Source organism: Pleurodeles waltl, chromosome 11, assembly GCF_031143425.1.
Source record: "Pleurodeles waltl isolate 20211129_DDA chromosome 11, aPleWal1.hap1.20221129, whole genome shotgun sequence".
Classification (NCBI taxonomy): Eukaryota; Metazoa; Chordata; class Amphibia; order Caudata; family Salamandridae; genus Pleurodeles; species Pleurodeles waltl.
The window spans coordinates 336,353,732-336,369,791 of record NC_090450.1 but is presented as its reverse complement, the minus strand read 5'-3'; the positions used below and the strand labels follow the sequence as shown (position 1 = coordinate 336,369,791).

The following is a 16,060-nucleotide window of genomic DNA, read 5'->3' as shown; positions in this document are numbered from 1 at the left end:
AGATGCATCCCATCCGAGTCCCTACACATAAAGCTTATGTCTCAACGTAAGAGGCAATGCTAGCAGCATGTAGGTTGTGCATTTGTGCAAGTCTCCGGCAGGCTCAACGGCCTGGAACAGTCTTACACAAACCGATGGCAACCACCAATCATGGGCGGACTGGGGTGTTCCTTTGTAAGCTCTGGTTTCCAAACACTTATTGTCTGCTACCTCTTGAGATCTTTCCCAATGGCACGTCTGCTTCCCCAGTCGGTGCTGGATGTCCTCATTTGGCTCCTGCAGCTTCCTTCATGCTTCCTCAGTAAGACAAACCATAGCAATGGCCCTGACTCACTGTGGCCCCCTACTGGTCATATGAGTCAGGGGGCACTGACCTCCACCTGCACACAGGTGACAGCCTTGTCTTCACAGTGGTACCCTTCTTGGTGACACATCCACCTTAGTGCAAACACAGGCTACAGCTCGCACTTCACAGTAACCCCTTTTTTGGTTACTAGCGGGGCACAGACTTTGGTGCACACACTAGTGATGGCCCGCACTTTAAGGTGGCCTCCTCCTGATCACACGGAGGTGGGGGGGGGTCACTGCCTTTGGCACTCACACGGGCGATGGCCTATACTGCTTGGTGGTCTCCTTCCTAGTGACAGCATGGGGTGGGGGGGGGGCTATCGAGGACAGATGTTGCCGACTTTGGCAAAATCAGACGGGCAGGCCGCACTCTTGCTGCAGTTGTGACCTGACTGGGCATTTCAAACTCTGCACAACTGATCCACTCCCCATTATTTTGGCTGGGCCTCGCTCCCTCCAGGTGCTCTCCGCATCTCATAGGGCCTCTCCCCAGACAATTAGACTAGCAGACCTTGGTTTCTAGTCCTCGTTCCAGCAGCTGGAAATCTTGGTGATCTTCTGTTCCCTGATGAATAGTACTGCTGAACTAAGTCACAAACGAGAGTACGGGGTTTTTTGAAATTACAAGTGGGTTGAAAGTGTGCTAATTGCGTCACTATACCAATCCTAAAACTCAACTAAAGATAAAACGAGGGGTGGTTTAAGGTCTCACACACTATATAGTGTCATGCTTCATCATATGCCCTATAGAGAGGTCGGTATAGGCCCACCTTTGATGCAAGTCTGACTATAAGGGGACGCTCCCTCTCCAGGATACCAGAGGCTAGTAGCCTTTATTGTTAGGGTCCTCCCCAGGTATCCCCTTGGCTAAGGTAGGCCCTTCCTTCCGTTCCCATGTTTTTTCCTACTGCGATTTAAAATGCAGCGCGCCATAAGCATCTGCAACAGGGATCCAACGCCCTGATGAATGCCCAGAGACCCTCCATAGCTCAATCACAAGGGCAGCAACATGTCGGCTAGATAGGTGACCTTGTGAGTCATTGTTCTCACACTGGTCTCCCATTTCTTTTATTCACACCACACAGAACCTTTTATTAAAACTCACCCTGGTATCTGAGTAGGTGTTTTTATTCCCATAGCATAGCTGGATCCCTACTTTCCAGAAATCAAACTAATTTACGCACTCCCTCCTGTTCCTTTAACAGCGAGGTTGAGTCCGCTCAGGTGGTATTGTCCTACCTGGGTGGGGCTAGGTGGTCATATGATGAAGCATGACACTATATAGTGTGTGAGACCACCTAGTCCGTAAAGGAAATCCCCCTCCACAGACCTTAAACCACCCCTCGTTTTATCTTTAGTTGAGTTTTAGGATTGGTATAGTGATGCAATTAGCACACTTTCAACCCACTTGTAATTTCAAAAAACCCCGTACTCTCGTTTGTGACTTAGTATTGTGTTTGGGGAGTCGAGTACGAAGGGTGTCTTCTCCTACTCCCTTATACTCTCCCTTTGTGTATTATTATAGTACTGCTGAACAACTTGCAGCTCTCATTCTCCCACCTTTACTGTCAAACTCCAGACTCAAATATGATTTAGTGTCTGATCCTTTAAAATTCTGTTTGTGGGTGTCAGCTCCTTTGAAGTGCTTTGTCCTCTGAGCTGCCCTTTGTCAAATGAACAGTCTTCCACAGCAGGAGGGACTCCAGTTCTGACTGACCCACAACACAGGCCAAAGGAGTAACCAGGGATTGCACACGACCGTCAGTCTCCACAGAAATAGGCCTCAAAGTTTCAAAGGCCTAAGCTTTCTTCCCCATCAAAATTCCCTGTCCACTGTGCCAGCCTCATCAGTCCCACCATTTCCAGAACAATGAGGCCAGGCCCCAATGACTGGTACTTCTTTCTGGAATCAAAGAGACCCTTGATTTGCACAGAGGATGTGCTGCTTCTCTTCCTTCAGTGTCTGCTTCCATTGTAGCCCTCAGGAATGTCAGCAATATACATCTCCTATCTTGAGGTTGCAATCCTCTTCAGGCCCTTCCAAAATGGTCCCACAAACCTCCATGATCTGTGCCATATGCAGGCACACCCAACTGAGCATGCACACTTAAGTATCACATGCTGTCCAATTAGATACAATCTATTGCCGCCAAGGGTGAGTTTAGTGCCCAGCCACTGAAATTTACATGAATGCGCCAGCAGCCATCACGGCTGCGATACAGGTAAAAAGCACTGTTCACACAACTGATCACTATGAAACATAAAGCGGGTATGCTACACCACTGTGCTGGTGTACTTATCTCCTGGTATGGGCAGAAGCCCTCTACCATACACAAAAGTAGCACTCGGTCACCTTTGTGGTCCAAAAAGACTGCATTACAATAAGACAGGCCTAGGTCATGAAGCGCACAAATATTCTGTGTCTGCTATGACAAAAAAGTCATTACTGGGAGCCAGATATTCATCTGCTGGGGTACTCAGGTCAGGGGTCCAAAATTGTCACCATGCAGGAAACTTTACTGTCCAAAAAGGAACAAACCTCGCTCCCACAACAGTACATTCTTTCTGATGGAACACCACTGCCTGGTAAAAAAAGTACTTAAAATGAGCAATAAAAAAAATCTGTTGATGTTAACAACATATTGGAACGAGCAAAATAACTGGCAAATCTCATATAGGATAGTTGTGCTATTGCCTTCACCCTCTTATTATGTTCAATAATTGTTTATAACAGTTCACAATGATAGTTAGCAAACAGCAAGCGGCTCTGCACTGAATATATTCAAGTAGTCTTAATAGAGTCTTCAAACCTCTAATGAGTGGTGACAGTGTTACTACTAGACTAGCAATATGAAATTCCCTATTTTATGAAACCCACTCTCATTCCAAGTGGATACTTGATATACTACTTCAATAGCTAGGCAATATATCTTTGGTATGACTTTTTTGGAAGAAAACAGATAGCAGAGGTCTTGGGGTCCTTCTCCTTGAAATGCTGGTATCCTTCATTTAGTAGTTTGTCCCCAAAAACGTTTTAGAAGTAGACTTAGCAGTTCTTGATGTACTGGCTTGATTTCTGATTTTCCACCTAGTCATAAATATTGGTGTCCATAAGTTGCTGTAATGTATCTTGGTGGAAGCCAAATTAGTCCATTACAATCACTTCCCCTACTTTTATTCCCCTGGTGGATTGCTTAGGCGAAATTGCAACACACCAATTGCTTTGTGCTGCTCAATATTCAGGTTACCTCACATTTCTTTTCACAACAATTGCATACAAATCCTTCGAAACATCAAAGAAAATAGTTTTATTCTGAGGTAAAGAGAAGACTTCAGTGCAGACAAGCACTGGCAAACCCAACAGTCTCCACTGTGCTAGAACTATTGGCTTTGCCAATGTGTTTTAGCCATGTTGTACAACAGCATGGCTGCTGTTCAGAATGGCTAAAATTCAGTGGTGTAGAGGAGAGTGGCATAGAGTGGAATGGCAAAGAGCGGAGCAAAGTGTTGTAGAGTGGTGTGGCAGAGAGTGCCATGGAATGGCATAGTGTGGAGTCGCGCAGAGTGGCAAACATTGAGGTGGCACAGAGCAGAGAGGACTGGTGTAGAGTGCATTGGCGTAGAGTGTTGCAGAGTATAGTGTAGGGTGTAGTGGCATTGAGAGCAGTAGCACAGAGTTCAGCGGCATGCAATGCAGTGTCATAGGATGCAAAGGCACAGATTAGGGTGGTGCACAGTAGAATGCAGTGGTGAAGATGAGTGGTACAAAGTGGAGTGGCAGAGAGCGGAATGGCACAAAGTGCAGTGACAGAGTGGTGCAGAGAGGATTGGCACAGAGTTGAGTGATGCAGAGGGCAATGGCGCAGAGTAGAGTTGAGGGGCATCGAGTACAGTGGCACAGAGGGGTGTAGAGTAGTATAGAGTGGTGCAGAGTACAGTAGAGTGCCTTACAGTGCAGTGGCATTGAGTGCAGTCATATAGAGTGGAGTAGCGTAGAGCAGCATGAAGTAGAGTTCAGTGGCAGAGAGTGCAGTGCTGCAGAGTAGAGTGTCAGAGTGCATTGGGAAAGAGTGGAGTAGAGAGCAGAGTACAGTGATGCAGAGTATAATGCAGTGGTGTTGAGTGCAGTGACAGAGTACAGTCGTGGAGAGTGCACTGGCATAGAGTGCAGTGGTTAAGAGTAAAGTAGAGTACTGTAACAGTGTGGAGTGGTGCAGAAAGCATAGAGTAGACTATTACTGAGTAGAGTGAAGTGGCATGGAGTGGATTGGGGTAGGGTAGAGTGCAGTTGTGTAGAGTGGCATAGAGTGTAATGCATAAAATGGTGTAGAATGCAGTGGCATAGAGTACAGTGGGACAAAGTAGATTAGAGTGAGGTACAGTGAATTGGCGTAGAGTACAGGTGCATAGAATTGAGTGTTACAGAGTAAATTGTATTGACACTCACGGAGTGTACTGGCATAGTGTGCAGCGTTGCAGAGTGTCATAGAGTACAGTGGGGTAGAGTGGAGATGTGCATAATAGAGGAGTGTGGCCTAGACTGGAGTGGTGTAGATTGCAGTGGTGTGGAATGGTAAAGGGTGCATTACCACTGAGTAGAGTGGTGCAGGGTAGAGAGAGAGAGGCGTAGCTTGAAGTGGCGTAGAGTGGAGTGGCGCACAGTGCAGTGGAATGGAGTGGTGCAGAGTAGAATGCAGTGGTGTGGAGAGGCGCAGACTTTGGTGCGATTTGTGGTGTGATAGCACACTGCCATTACTGACAACACATCTTCAATTGAAATTACGATTACATTTGCAGGCATTCAGTTTTACTAATAAACCTATACAGTGCATAGACAAAAATGTGCGGAAACTGCATCACATAGGTGAATAATTTATTTTAATAGTATTGAAGTATTTTTACCAACACACCAGAAATAACAAAAAATGTGTGTAATTTGTGTTCCTAATTCTGAAATACTTTAACTTCAATAAAATGTTGTTGGTTGCTAGAAAAAAAACTATTGCTAGTTGATGAACAGCATACCCTCCCCACTGCCACGCTCACACGGTAACGTAAATGACACGTAGCCCCGCATGGCGTTCGCACTATGACGAAATACGTAAAACGCATGCGCATATCCACATGAGGAAATCCAGAGCCTAACAGTAATGACGCATTGTAAAAACTAGTCCGCATGATAAACACGGTAACTGCGGAGCTAGGATAACTCAACCACTATGCAGCTTGCTTAACACGAGTCGTGCCATGCCTATAAATAGTGACGTTTCTGTGCTCTGGCTGGCCGCCCCTTGACATCCCCTCACGTAAACACCGTACCCGCCGCCGTATCTAGGGCACTTACTGTCCAGGTAGTGTTCCAGGTACATAGCTGTCGCCATGTCGTGTACCGCGCCCTTTCGCTTCCTCTGCTGTCAAGACACCTTTTCATATTAATGAGCTGCCGGCCACCGGTTGGTAGGTACAGGCAGTGACGTCATGTAGAGCAATGACTTCATTGCTAGCCACGCAGTCTACATCTATTGGGAAGGGTGGAGTGACCCTGTGAACTGTTGGTCACCTTTGACGTGGACACTAAAGAAAGACTTCAAGCGCGCCGATAGCGTGTGGGCAGCCATAATACTATGGGAAATGCTGCTATGATCCACTACTTAGTCACGTAATGGAATGGCCATCTTGGTAGTGGATAAGATTTCCAATAAAACGGGCTTCTGACAGAATTTGTGCAGTGCAGCCCATTAAGGCGTGCAACTAGTGCATTGAAGCTACACCAGGCATGCCAGTCTGTCCTTACAAATAGTGCTCCACTGGAAAAAACCCGCAACCATTCTCATTTAATTTAATAAAAGTGGGATATCTGACTTTCCATTTTCACTACGCAGGACATTTTGCATGCGCATTGACACCAGAAGACGCTTTTGCGGGAAAGAAACCATAAACATTTTGGGGTTTCGTTCCAAATCTCCTTCTCTATACGAGGTCAAATTTAGCGATATAACTCAACCGGAGATTGAGAATATTGATTGTAATTACTATTCGTACTGTTTTTGAAAACTGATAAATTGGATAGGCTGTAGCAGATGAAACAAACATTGGCAAAGCCAATATATCGTTCCTATGCGAGACATACTGGCTTTGTCAAAGTTTTTTAGCCATGTTGCAAACGGCTGAAAATAATTATAAATAGCTTTATGGCACAGTGAGTGTTGGCTGCGTTATAGCATTTTTGTTGTTGTTGCAGCTTTGCTGCACTGAAGCCAGCGCTGCTGTATAATCTATAACATCCCTGTAAATCTATAGTCTGGGGGGCACATGCACATTCCTGATCTTTGCATGCAGCCCCCTGTTGAAAGAAAGCAAGTAACTAAGGTGCCCAGCACAGTTAACTTTTGGACCACCCCTTCATTATTAAAGACATTCTGCAACAAACGTATAAATTGTGAAAAAAGTCTCTTCAAAAATTTCCCAAAAATATTTTATTCACATGCAAAACAGTTTAATCGTAGTAGTAGTACATCAGACTAAATCAGTTCAAGTATTTTTTATGAAGGAATAGTTTTTAAACATGAATCATGCTTCCAGCCATTGTGACAATGCCAACAGTGAACTAAGAGGGAAGTCGGTTATACGTACCCTTTGGATGACCTGGGTTTCTATTCCACATAGGCAACATTTTAGTAAAATCAAATGTTGGATAAGTTTTTGTGCAGTGCACATCCTGAAGGTATGTATTTCAAGATCGTAGTATGTATTTCACAATTGTATGCTATGTAATAATAAAGAACAAGCATTGGCAATGCCTAGAGATTTTGTCTATGCCTGTGGTACTCAAAGTACGGTCCAGGGCCGCATGCGGCCCCCTAGTCACTGAGCTGCTTTTTTATCAGACTGAGCACTAACTTAAAAAAAATGTTAACTAAACAGGCGTTTATTTACAGGTTAATTGCAGTAAAAAAAAGGATATAACTTGGGTATCCTGCACCCCTTAACTTTAGGAACACTTTAATATTTTAAAGACATCTTGCAGCAAAAGGGTACAAATATAAGTCTCTTCAGAATTGAAAAAGTTTATTTTAATAACTTGCAGAACAGTTTCACCTTGGTAAATCAGATTATATCCGTACATGGAAAACTGAGAAGTTTTTTATTTTTAAAAGTGATTTTTTAAAAACATGAATCTAGAAATATTCATTCTTTCCCCACCCTGGAAACAATTCCAATAGTGAACCAAGAGGCAAGACAGTGGTTATGCGGCCCTTAAGTGGCCTGGTTTTGTGTTATACATGAACAACATTGTTTATTAAACTAGGCACAGGAGAAAGTTTCATACACCTCTCATCCTGAAGTCCTGTGTTTCTAGTCCTTTTAAATGTGAGAATGGAGGGAAAGTGGAATACAAAATTGCATAGGATCCCACAGTTTAGTAAAGTGGGGAAGCTGAGATTAATGCCTGGTTTTCTGGTTTGACTTTGTGCACTTCAGCCACTAGATGTTTATGCTTTACTCCCATAAACCCACTTTACTTCCCACACCCCCCCAACCATGACTACCGCCCTGCTCGCTTCAATGCGGCCCTCGGTCACATCACAGACCAAAATGTTGGCCCCCAGGAAAATCTTTGCGAGTACCCATGGTCTATGCAATATCTGTTGTCTTTGTCAATGTTTTTTATACATGTTGCAGATGACTATAATAAAAATGTGAAATGATGGGAAGTGCTGTAGACTTGGGGAATCAGGTTTGAGGCTTAGCGCCCACTCAACATCCTGTGATCCTAGCCAAATCATGTAATTTCTCCAGAGCCAGAAAAAAAGCGTCTTTGTGCAATATTACTTGTGTTCTTATAAAGCGCTGAAATTCTTTATAGAACTTTTAAATTATTTTTATAAAAAGCTAACCTTTTCAAGAACAAAAGTGACGGTATACTTTTACAGTGTGCCAGAGTCTTAGGTGAGGAGAACAGGAAGCCTGCAAGGGAGGAAACTTGAGGGGAGAGAGGAAGGGAGAGGAAGGGTGAGGAAGTGCAGCAGTGGAGGAGGCAGCGCTCGCATTGCACCACATGGAGCACTGGGACGGCAAATGGTCGCTAGGGAGCAGGGAGGTATCAGCTAAAACTGGTTCTGAGTTGGAGGTAATAAAATATAGCATTACTCAGTGTTAAGTGGGTTTCCTAGAGCTTTTGGCCCCCTGTGCCACTGCACATGCTGCACCATTCGAATCATGGCCTTAGTTCTTAGGGCCTGCAAAAATACTGCAGTTGTGACTGCTTGTTAGTAGTAAAATATATTGATAATTGGTGTTCAGTGGGTTTCATAGAGTTTTTGTGCCACTGCACCTGCTGCACCATACAAATCATGGCCATAGTGCCTGCAATATAACTGCACTTGTGGCTGCTTGCTTAGTAGTAAAATACAGCAATAATCAGTGTTTAGTGGGCTTTCTAGAGCTTTTGGCCCCTGTGTCACTGCACATGCTGCACCATTCAAATCGTAGCCCTAGTGCCGGCAAACTAAGTGCACTTGTGAGAGTTTGTTTAGTAATAAAATATAGGCACAGCTACAGACAGAATACATAATTATAGTGTGCTAAATATAAACACAAAGACTTTCATAAAAATGTACTTTAAACTTATCTAGCTCCCGAAAACGAGTTACCACAGATGTCATAAATAAAGCATATGCTTTACACACAAAGTGAAAAACAACCATTGTTAAATTCTGTTACAATGTGTCTGGCTGTTTCCTGTGAAAAGATCCTAACATGTGCTTGACAGTGAGTGGGCCATAACCAGCATAAATTGCCTTATGGTTTTCAAACATGATTTTAGAAATGTTCATGCTTCCACCCACCCTGACAATCCGAATAGTGAATTTCATGTGACACGATTAAAAGGCAAATGTTTTGTACAGCTGATGAATGAGATACCATTTGAAATGGCTATATCTAAAATTAAATGAAATTAAAAAAAGGTATAAGCAGATACCATGGAACAAGTACGCTGCATTCCGTTTTTCTGTAACTACTCTCTCTTTGAAGTCAGCCGAAAGCAAAATAAAACACCAGGCTCCCTCCCCTGGGGTCTGACGTCAGTCTTTGAGTGCCCAGCAAATGTGATGAGAAAATGTTTACATGCCTCTTTATTACAGAAAATGAGTTTGTGGAAGTATATTGTAAACATAACTTTAGCATGGGCAGGTACAAACTCAAGCTAGGGAGACTTAAGCAAATAAAGCCAGCAAATAGAAATCCAGAAAATGTGAGTTACAAAGAACAAAGCCAATGACAAGAACAGGGTGCAGTGGTGCAAGGTGCAATGGTGCAGAGTAGAGTGGTGCAGAGTAGATTGGCATTACATAGAGTGGTGCAGAGGCGTAGAATTGATTGATACAGAGGGCAGTAGTGTAGAGTGCAGTGCATTTATTGCTGAGTGAGTTGAGTGGCATGGAGTGTGGTGGCGTAGACTGTTACAGGGCAGAGTAGCATGGAATGGTGTAGAGTATAGGACTATAGAGTGCAGTGGTGTAGCATAGTGTGCAGAGAGTGCAGTGTTGCAGAATAGTGTCAGAGTGCAGTGGTGTAGAGTGTCATAGAGAGCAGTGGCGTAGAGTACAGTGACGCAAAGTAGAGTGCATTTGTGTAGAGTGCATTGGCTTAGAGTGCAGTGGTTAAGAGTGGAGTGCAGTGGCATAGACTGGAGTGGCGCAGAGTGGACTAGAGTGGCGTGGATTGTTTCAGAGTAGAGTTAAGTGGTGCAGGGTAGAGTGCAGGTGCCTAGATGGCATAGAGTGTAATAGCGTAAAGTGGTGTAGAGTGCAGTAGTGCAGAGTAGATTAGAGTGGCATACAGTGGATTGGTGTAGAGTGCAGGGGCATAGCAGAGTAAACAACACTTCTGAAATAACAAAAAATGTGCTTCATTTGCGTTCCTAATTCTGATATATTCTGAAATACTTACACAGTTCATTTTAATGTTGCTTTGTGATAAAAAAAACATCGTTCTTACCCCCAGTGTTCAGCAAGATTGTCACATAAATCCTCTCACTTTAACCAGATGCATGCTGAGGATGGCTCAGAGCTGTCCTCAGCCAAGGTGGCTTTGTGCTGTGGACGGCTCTGAGCCGTCCTAGAACCTACCCACGGTGGAGGCACTGTGGGCAGAGCAAAGAGGCATTGGGGAAAAGGAAAGAGTTTTTCCTTTCCCCCGATGTCTCTTTGCAGTGCCTTCCTGCTGCACAATCGCAGTTGGGGCCGTGGTCACACAGGAGGAATGCACCCACTAGGCCCCCAGGGATTTTCTTTTTGTCTGGGAAGCGGACCCTTGGGCAAAGGTTGTTCCCTTTAAGCGGTACATATTTTAGCCATTTCTGCATTACTTGGGGCAGATCTGCCATATTTTTAGGTTGATATGTCCCTGAAGGGGGCAGAAAGCCACTAGACACCAAGGATTTTATTTAGTTATATGTCTGGGAGCAGCCCATTAGCCAAAAGTCGCTCCCCTTTATTGGGGCATTTATTACACCAGGGATTTAATTTATTTCTATGTTGGGGAGTGGCCCCGTAGGCAAGGGTCACTCCCATTTTTTGGATTATGTATTTTATCAGTTTCTGCCCCCACAGGGGCAGATCAGTCATATGTTTAGGCCCATCCGCCTCCAAGGGAGGCAGAAAGTCACTTAGACACCAGGAATTTTCTTCATTTATATGTCAAGGAGCAGCCCCTTAGGCATGGTAGCTTCCCTTTATTGGGGCAGGACATGTATTTTGGCCATTTCTGCATCCCAGAGGCAAAACAACCATACGTTTAGGCCCCTATACCCCCAAAGGGGGTGGGGGGGGGGCAAAACGCCAGTAGACACCAGTGATTTTATTTATTTATATGTTGGAGGCAGCCCCTTAGGCAAGGGTCACTTCCTTTTATTGGGGTACGTGTTTTGTCTGTTTCTGCCCAGCCACTCCCTCCAGGGGCAGATCAGCCATATTTTTAGGCTGGGCTGAAAGCCACTAGACACTAGGGATTTTCGTTTTTTATATGTCAGTCAGGGAGTTTGCCCCTTGGGCAAGGGTCACTCCTCATTATTAGAGCAACATTTTGGCAGTTTTTTGCCCCTCCTTTAAGGCTGATCAGCCATATGTTTAGGCCCATTTGCCCTCATTGGGGCAGAAAACCACTAGACACCATGGACAGTTTCTGTGTGTGTGAACTCCCCTTTATTGGGGCATTTATTACACCAGGGATTTAATTTATTTCTATGTTGGGGAGTGGCCCCGTAGGCAAGGGTGACTCCCATTTTTGGGATTATGTATTTTACCAGTTTCTGCCCCCACAGGGGCAGATCAGTCATATGTTTAGGCCCATCCGCCTCCAAGGGAGGCAGAAAGTCACTTAGACACCAGGAATTTTATTCATTTAGATGTCAAGGAGCAGCCCCTTAGGCATGGTAGCTTCCCTTTATTGGGGCAGAACATGTATTTTGGCCATTTCTGCATCCCAGAGGCAAAACAACCATACGTTTAGGCCCCTATATCCCCAAAGGGGGGGGGAGCAAAACGCCAGTAGACACCAGTGATTTTATTTATTTATATGTTGGAGGCAGCCCATAGGCAAGGGTCACTTCCTTTTATTGGGGCACGTGTTTTGTCTGTTTCTGCCCAGCCACTCCCTCCAGGGGCAGATCAGCCATATTTTTAGGCTGGGCTGAAAGCCACTAGACACTAGGGATTTTCTTTTTTTATATGTCAGTCAGGGAGTTTGCCCCTTGGGCAAGGGTCACTCCTCATTATTAGAGCAACATTTTGGCAGTTTTTTGCCCCTCCTTTAAGGCTGATCAGCCATATGTTTAGGCCCATCTGCCCTCATTGGGGCAGAAAACCACTAGACACCATGGACAGTTTCTGTGTGTGTGAACTCCCCTTTATTGGGGCATTTATTACACCAGGGATTTAATTTATTTCTATGTTGGGGAGTGGCCCCGTAGGCAAGGGTGACTCCCATTTTTTGGATTATGTATTTTATCAGTTTCTGCCCCCACAGGGGCAGATCAGTCATATGTTTAGGCCCATCCGCCTCCAAGGGAGGCAGAAAGTCACTTAGACACCAGGAATTTTATTCATTTATATGTCAAGGAGCAGCCCCTTAGGCATGGTAGCTTCCCTTTATTGGGGCAGGACATGTATTTTGGCCATTTCTGCATCCCAGAGGCAAAACAACCATACGTTTAGGCCCCTATACCCCCAAAGGGGGGTGGGGGGGACCAAAACGCCAGTAGACACCAGTGATTTTATTTATTTATATGTTGGAGGCAGCCTCTTAGGCAAGGGTCACTTCCTTTTATTGGGGTACGTGTTTTGTCTGTTTCTGCCCAGCCACTCCCTCCAGGGGCAGATCAGCCATATTTTTAGGCTGGGCTGAAAGCCACTAGACACTAGGGATTTTCTTTTTTTATATGTCAGTCAGGGAGTTTGCCCCTTGGGCAAGGGTCACTCCTCATTATTAGAGCAACATTTTGGCAGTTTTATGCCCCTCCTTTAAGGCTGATCAGCCATATGTTTAGGCCCATCTGCCCTCATTGGGGCAGAAAACCACTAGACACCATGGACAGTTTCTGTGTGTGTGAACTGGAGTTCGTCTGGGGGTCTGCGTGTACTAGCGCTTGGCATGCTGTGTGTGTACTGGCATTTAGCTGGCAGTGTGTGTGGACTGGCATTTGGCTGATGGTGTGTTTGAACTCTGTATTTAGCTGGTGGTATGGATTTGCTTCTGGCTGGCATTTGGAAGGTAGTGTGTGTGAAGTGGTGTTTGGCAGGGATAAGGGTCACTCCCCTCTAGGGTAGCAATTTCTTGATTATGCTTTCTGCCCTCTTTGGGGACAAATTGGATGTTCGAGATGCTGATCTGCCCCCAAGGTCAGACTTCATAGTGTTTTATAATGTTAACTGTTTTATTTCTTGTTATCATTTCCATTTGTAATCTTAATGTTTTATTTCTCTTTTTTTGTTCTAGTGCAACACTTTTGAGCTCCTTGGTGGCAGCTCCTGCTTGCGATTTCAGCACTGGTAGATCTGCAGTTTGTGTAGTTGAATGTGTTTGGTAAGAATTTTTTTTTGCACTGTTTACTTCAATTGAGTAATATTGCCCTGCATTAGTGTGTTTTTTAATGGTGCAATAATAGCAGTATATTTATTATGTGTTAAATTCTCCTTGGAGTTGTGCAAGTTGCGTATTGTGTTGTCATGTGTGTAATTTTCTTTTGTTTTGCTTTCTAGTGGGAAATCATTGGTGCTTGCTGTGCCTGTGCAGAGTAGGTGTAGGTGATCCTTAGTCTAGCTGTCTCTGGCAATGACTGGTATCGTTTTTGGGAATATAGCCCTTTGTGTGCTTTGTTATGATTGACTTTTGCTTCCAGGTTACTATATGCCACTTATTCCTTTCTGTTTCATAGAGCCACAGTTTGTTCATTACGTATTTTACACAGTGCTGGGTATTGTTGACTTATTTGTTGTGTAACTTTTATTAGTAAGGATTAGGGCTAGCTGCAGGATTACCGCTCAACAGTTTGTTGGATTGCTTTTCAAATTTGCCTCGGACCATGGCTCTGCGACTGACTCTGCATCTCAGCAGAGGAATAAGTTTAAGATTCAAATGGTCGTGCAGTAACAGTAATATTCATATTTTCTGTAACCTTTCTCTGCCAGGGTGAACATTGTCCCTAGGGAAAATCTACCAACTCTAGACATTTTAAAAAACTAGACACCCAGGTGGTGTGCCTCTTGTGGATGCCTTCAAGATTGTTTTACCCACAATGCCCTGCAAACCTCAAAATTTGGCTAAACTCACATTTTCCTTGCATTCCTATGCCATATTCTTCCAGAATCAGGAAAAAAAAAAACACATAATTCCTACGACTCAGCATTTCCCCGTGTCCCCATAGAAATGCTGCCCCACTTGTGTGGCTGGGCCTAGTGCCCATGACAGAAACGGATCAAACTAACATCAATGGGAGTCCTTGCAAAGGAACCCTCATTGACCTTGGTTTGATTCGTCCTGTATCGGGCACTAGGTCCACCCACACAAGTGAGGTGTCATTTTTATCAGAAGACTGGGAGGAATGCTGGATGGAAGGAAAATTATTGGCTCCCTGCAGATTCCATAACTTTCCATCAGAGAAATGTGAGGAAAATGTGTTTTTTAGTCACATTTTGAGGTTTGCAAAGGCTTCTGAGTAACACAACCTAGTGATAGCCATGCAAGTCACCCCATCCTGGCTTCCTCTAGATGTCTAGTTTAAAAAATGTATAGGTTTGCTAGGTTTCCCTCGGTGTGGGCTGAGCTATGGCCCAAATTCCACAGCTAAGCACATTGCAAAGAAGAGGGCCAGTTTTCAAAGGAAAAATTAGATTTTTCATTGTTGCATTTTGGGCAATTTACTGTCGTGGACACCATGCCTACCCATACAAGTGAGGTACCATTTTTATCAGAAGACTTGGGGGAATACTGAGCGGAAGGAAGTTTATTGCTCCCCGCAGATTCCAGAACTTTCCATCACCCAAACGTGAGGGAAATTAGTTTTTTTAGTCAAAGTTTGAAGTTTGCAAAGAATTCTGGGTAACAACCTACTGAGAGCCATACACGTCACCCTGTCCAGGATTCCTCTAGTTAACTATTTAAAAAAAAAATGTATAGGCATATTCTAGGTTTCCCTCGGTGCCGGCTGAGCTAGTGCCCAAATTCCACAGCTTGAGCCCACATGTTTTAAATTGTACCACACACAACGAAAATATTTGGAGCAACCCTGAGCGTAAAATTGAACTGCAATGGTTTGCAACATCTTATATTTTTTGTTCAGTTTCACTGTTGTCAGTACCTTGATTTATTTTGTTAGGCCTGATGTGTTTGTGGTATTAGTTAGTTTTTCATCTTCTTCAAATTGGTTTGGCTTTTTTTTTTTTTTTTTTTTAACTAAAAGAAAATGTGGCGGTGGTGTGTGGACTGGTGCTTGGCTGAGTGTGTGCTTGTACTGGCGCTTGGCTGGTGGCATGGGATTGCAGTGTGTGTGCACTAGCCCCTGGCTGACGGTGTGCGTGGACTGGCACTTGGCTGGCAGTGTTCATAGATGGTGCTTGGCTGGTGGTGTGTGTGTACTTGCGCTTGGCTGGCAGTGTGTATGGACTGGCGCTTGGGTGGCAGTGTGCATGGACTGGCGCTTGGCTGTCTGTGCGTTGACTGGCGCTTTGAGGTACTGGGTTTTTCAGAACCGGTACTGATCCGGTAACCCAGTGGTGCCAGGGTACACCCAAAGACCTCGGGTACTTTCCTGATTCAGACCACAGAAACTCAGAGTCTTCTAGGTGAAGTCAAAGATCGAATTTATTGGCTGCAACCAAGTAACAAGCGTCCTAGAAGTACAACAGCACGGTTTGTATGTTCTCAGGAGACTGTGTTTCAATGCAAAGTCAGGTTTCCTTATATACAGTTTTTTAAGCTTCAGGCAAACATTCTTGAGATTTTGGTTGGTCATTCACATGTTTTCACTACAAAGGAAAAAACAGTGTCATGATGAAACCTCATATTTCATGTCATCCAACCCATAATAAATTACCCGGCAAGGCCTAGTATTTTACATCAGATAAGTGTGGACCCCCAATAAAAACGGGCACCTCCCCCTCGTAAAGTAAGAAGAAGAAAAGAGCAGGTGCAGGTGTGAGCAAGATTAGGC

At 44.4% G+C, this 16,060-nt stretch overlaps 1 protein-coding gene across 1 annotated transcript in view; it reads right to left on the bottom strand.

Annotated features, from left to right (window-relative positions):
- The window catches only part of ING5 (inhibitor of growth family member 5), a 674,090-nt gene extending 668,188 nt beyond the window's left edge, over positions 1 to 5,902 (bottom strand). Inside the window, exon 1 of the mRNA XM_069213625.1 lies at positions 5,693 to 5,902. Coding sequence (XP_069069726.1) covers positions 5,693 to 5,729 — 37 coding nt within the window. The 5' untranslated portion in view covers positions 5,730 to 5,902. The remainder of the gene's footprint in view (positions 1 to 5,692) is intronic.
- Between the last annotated feature and the right edge of the window lie 10,158 nt (positions 5,903 to 16,060).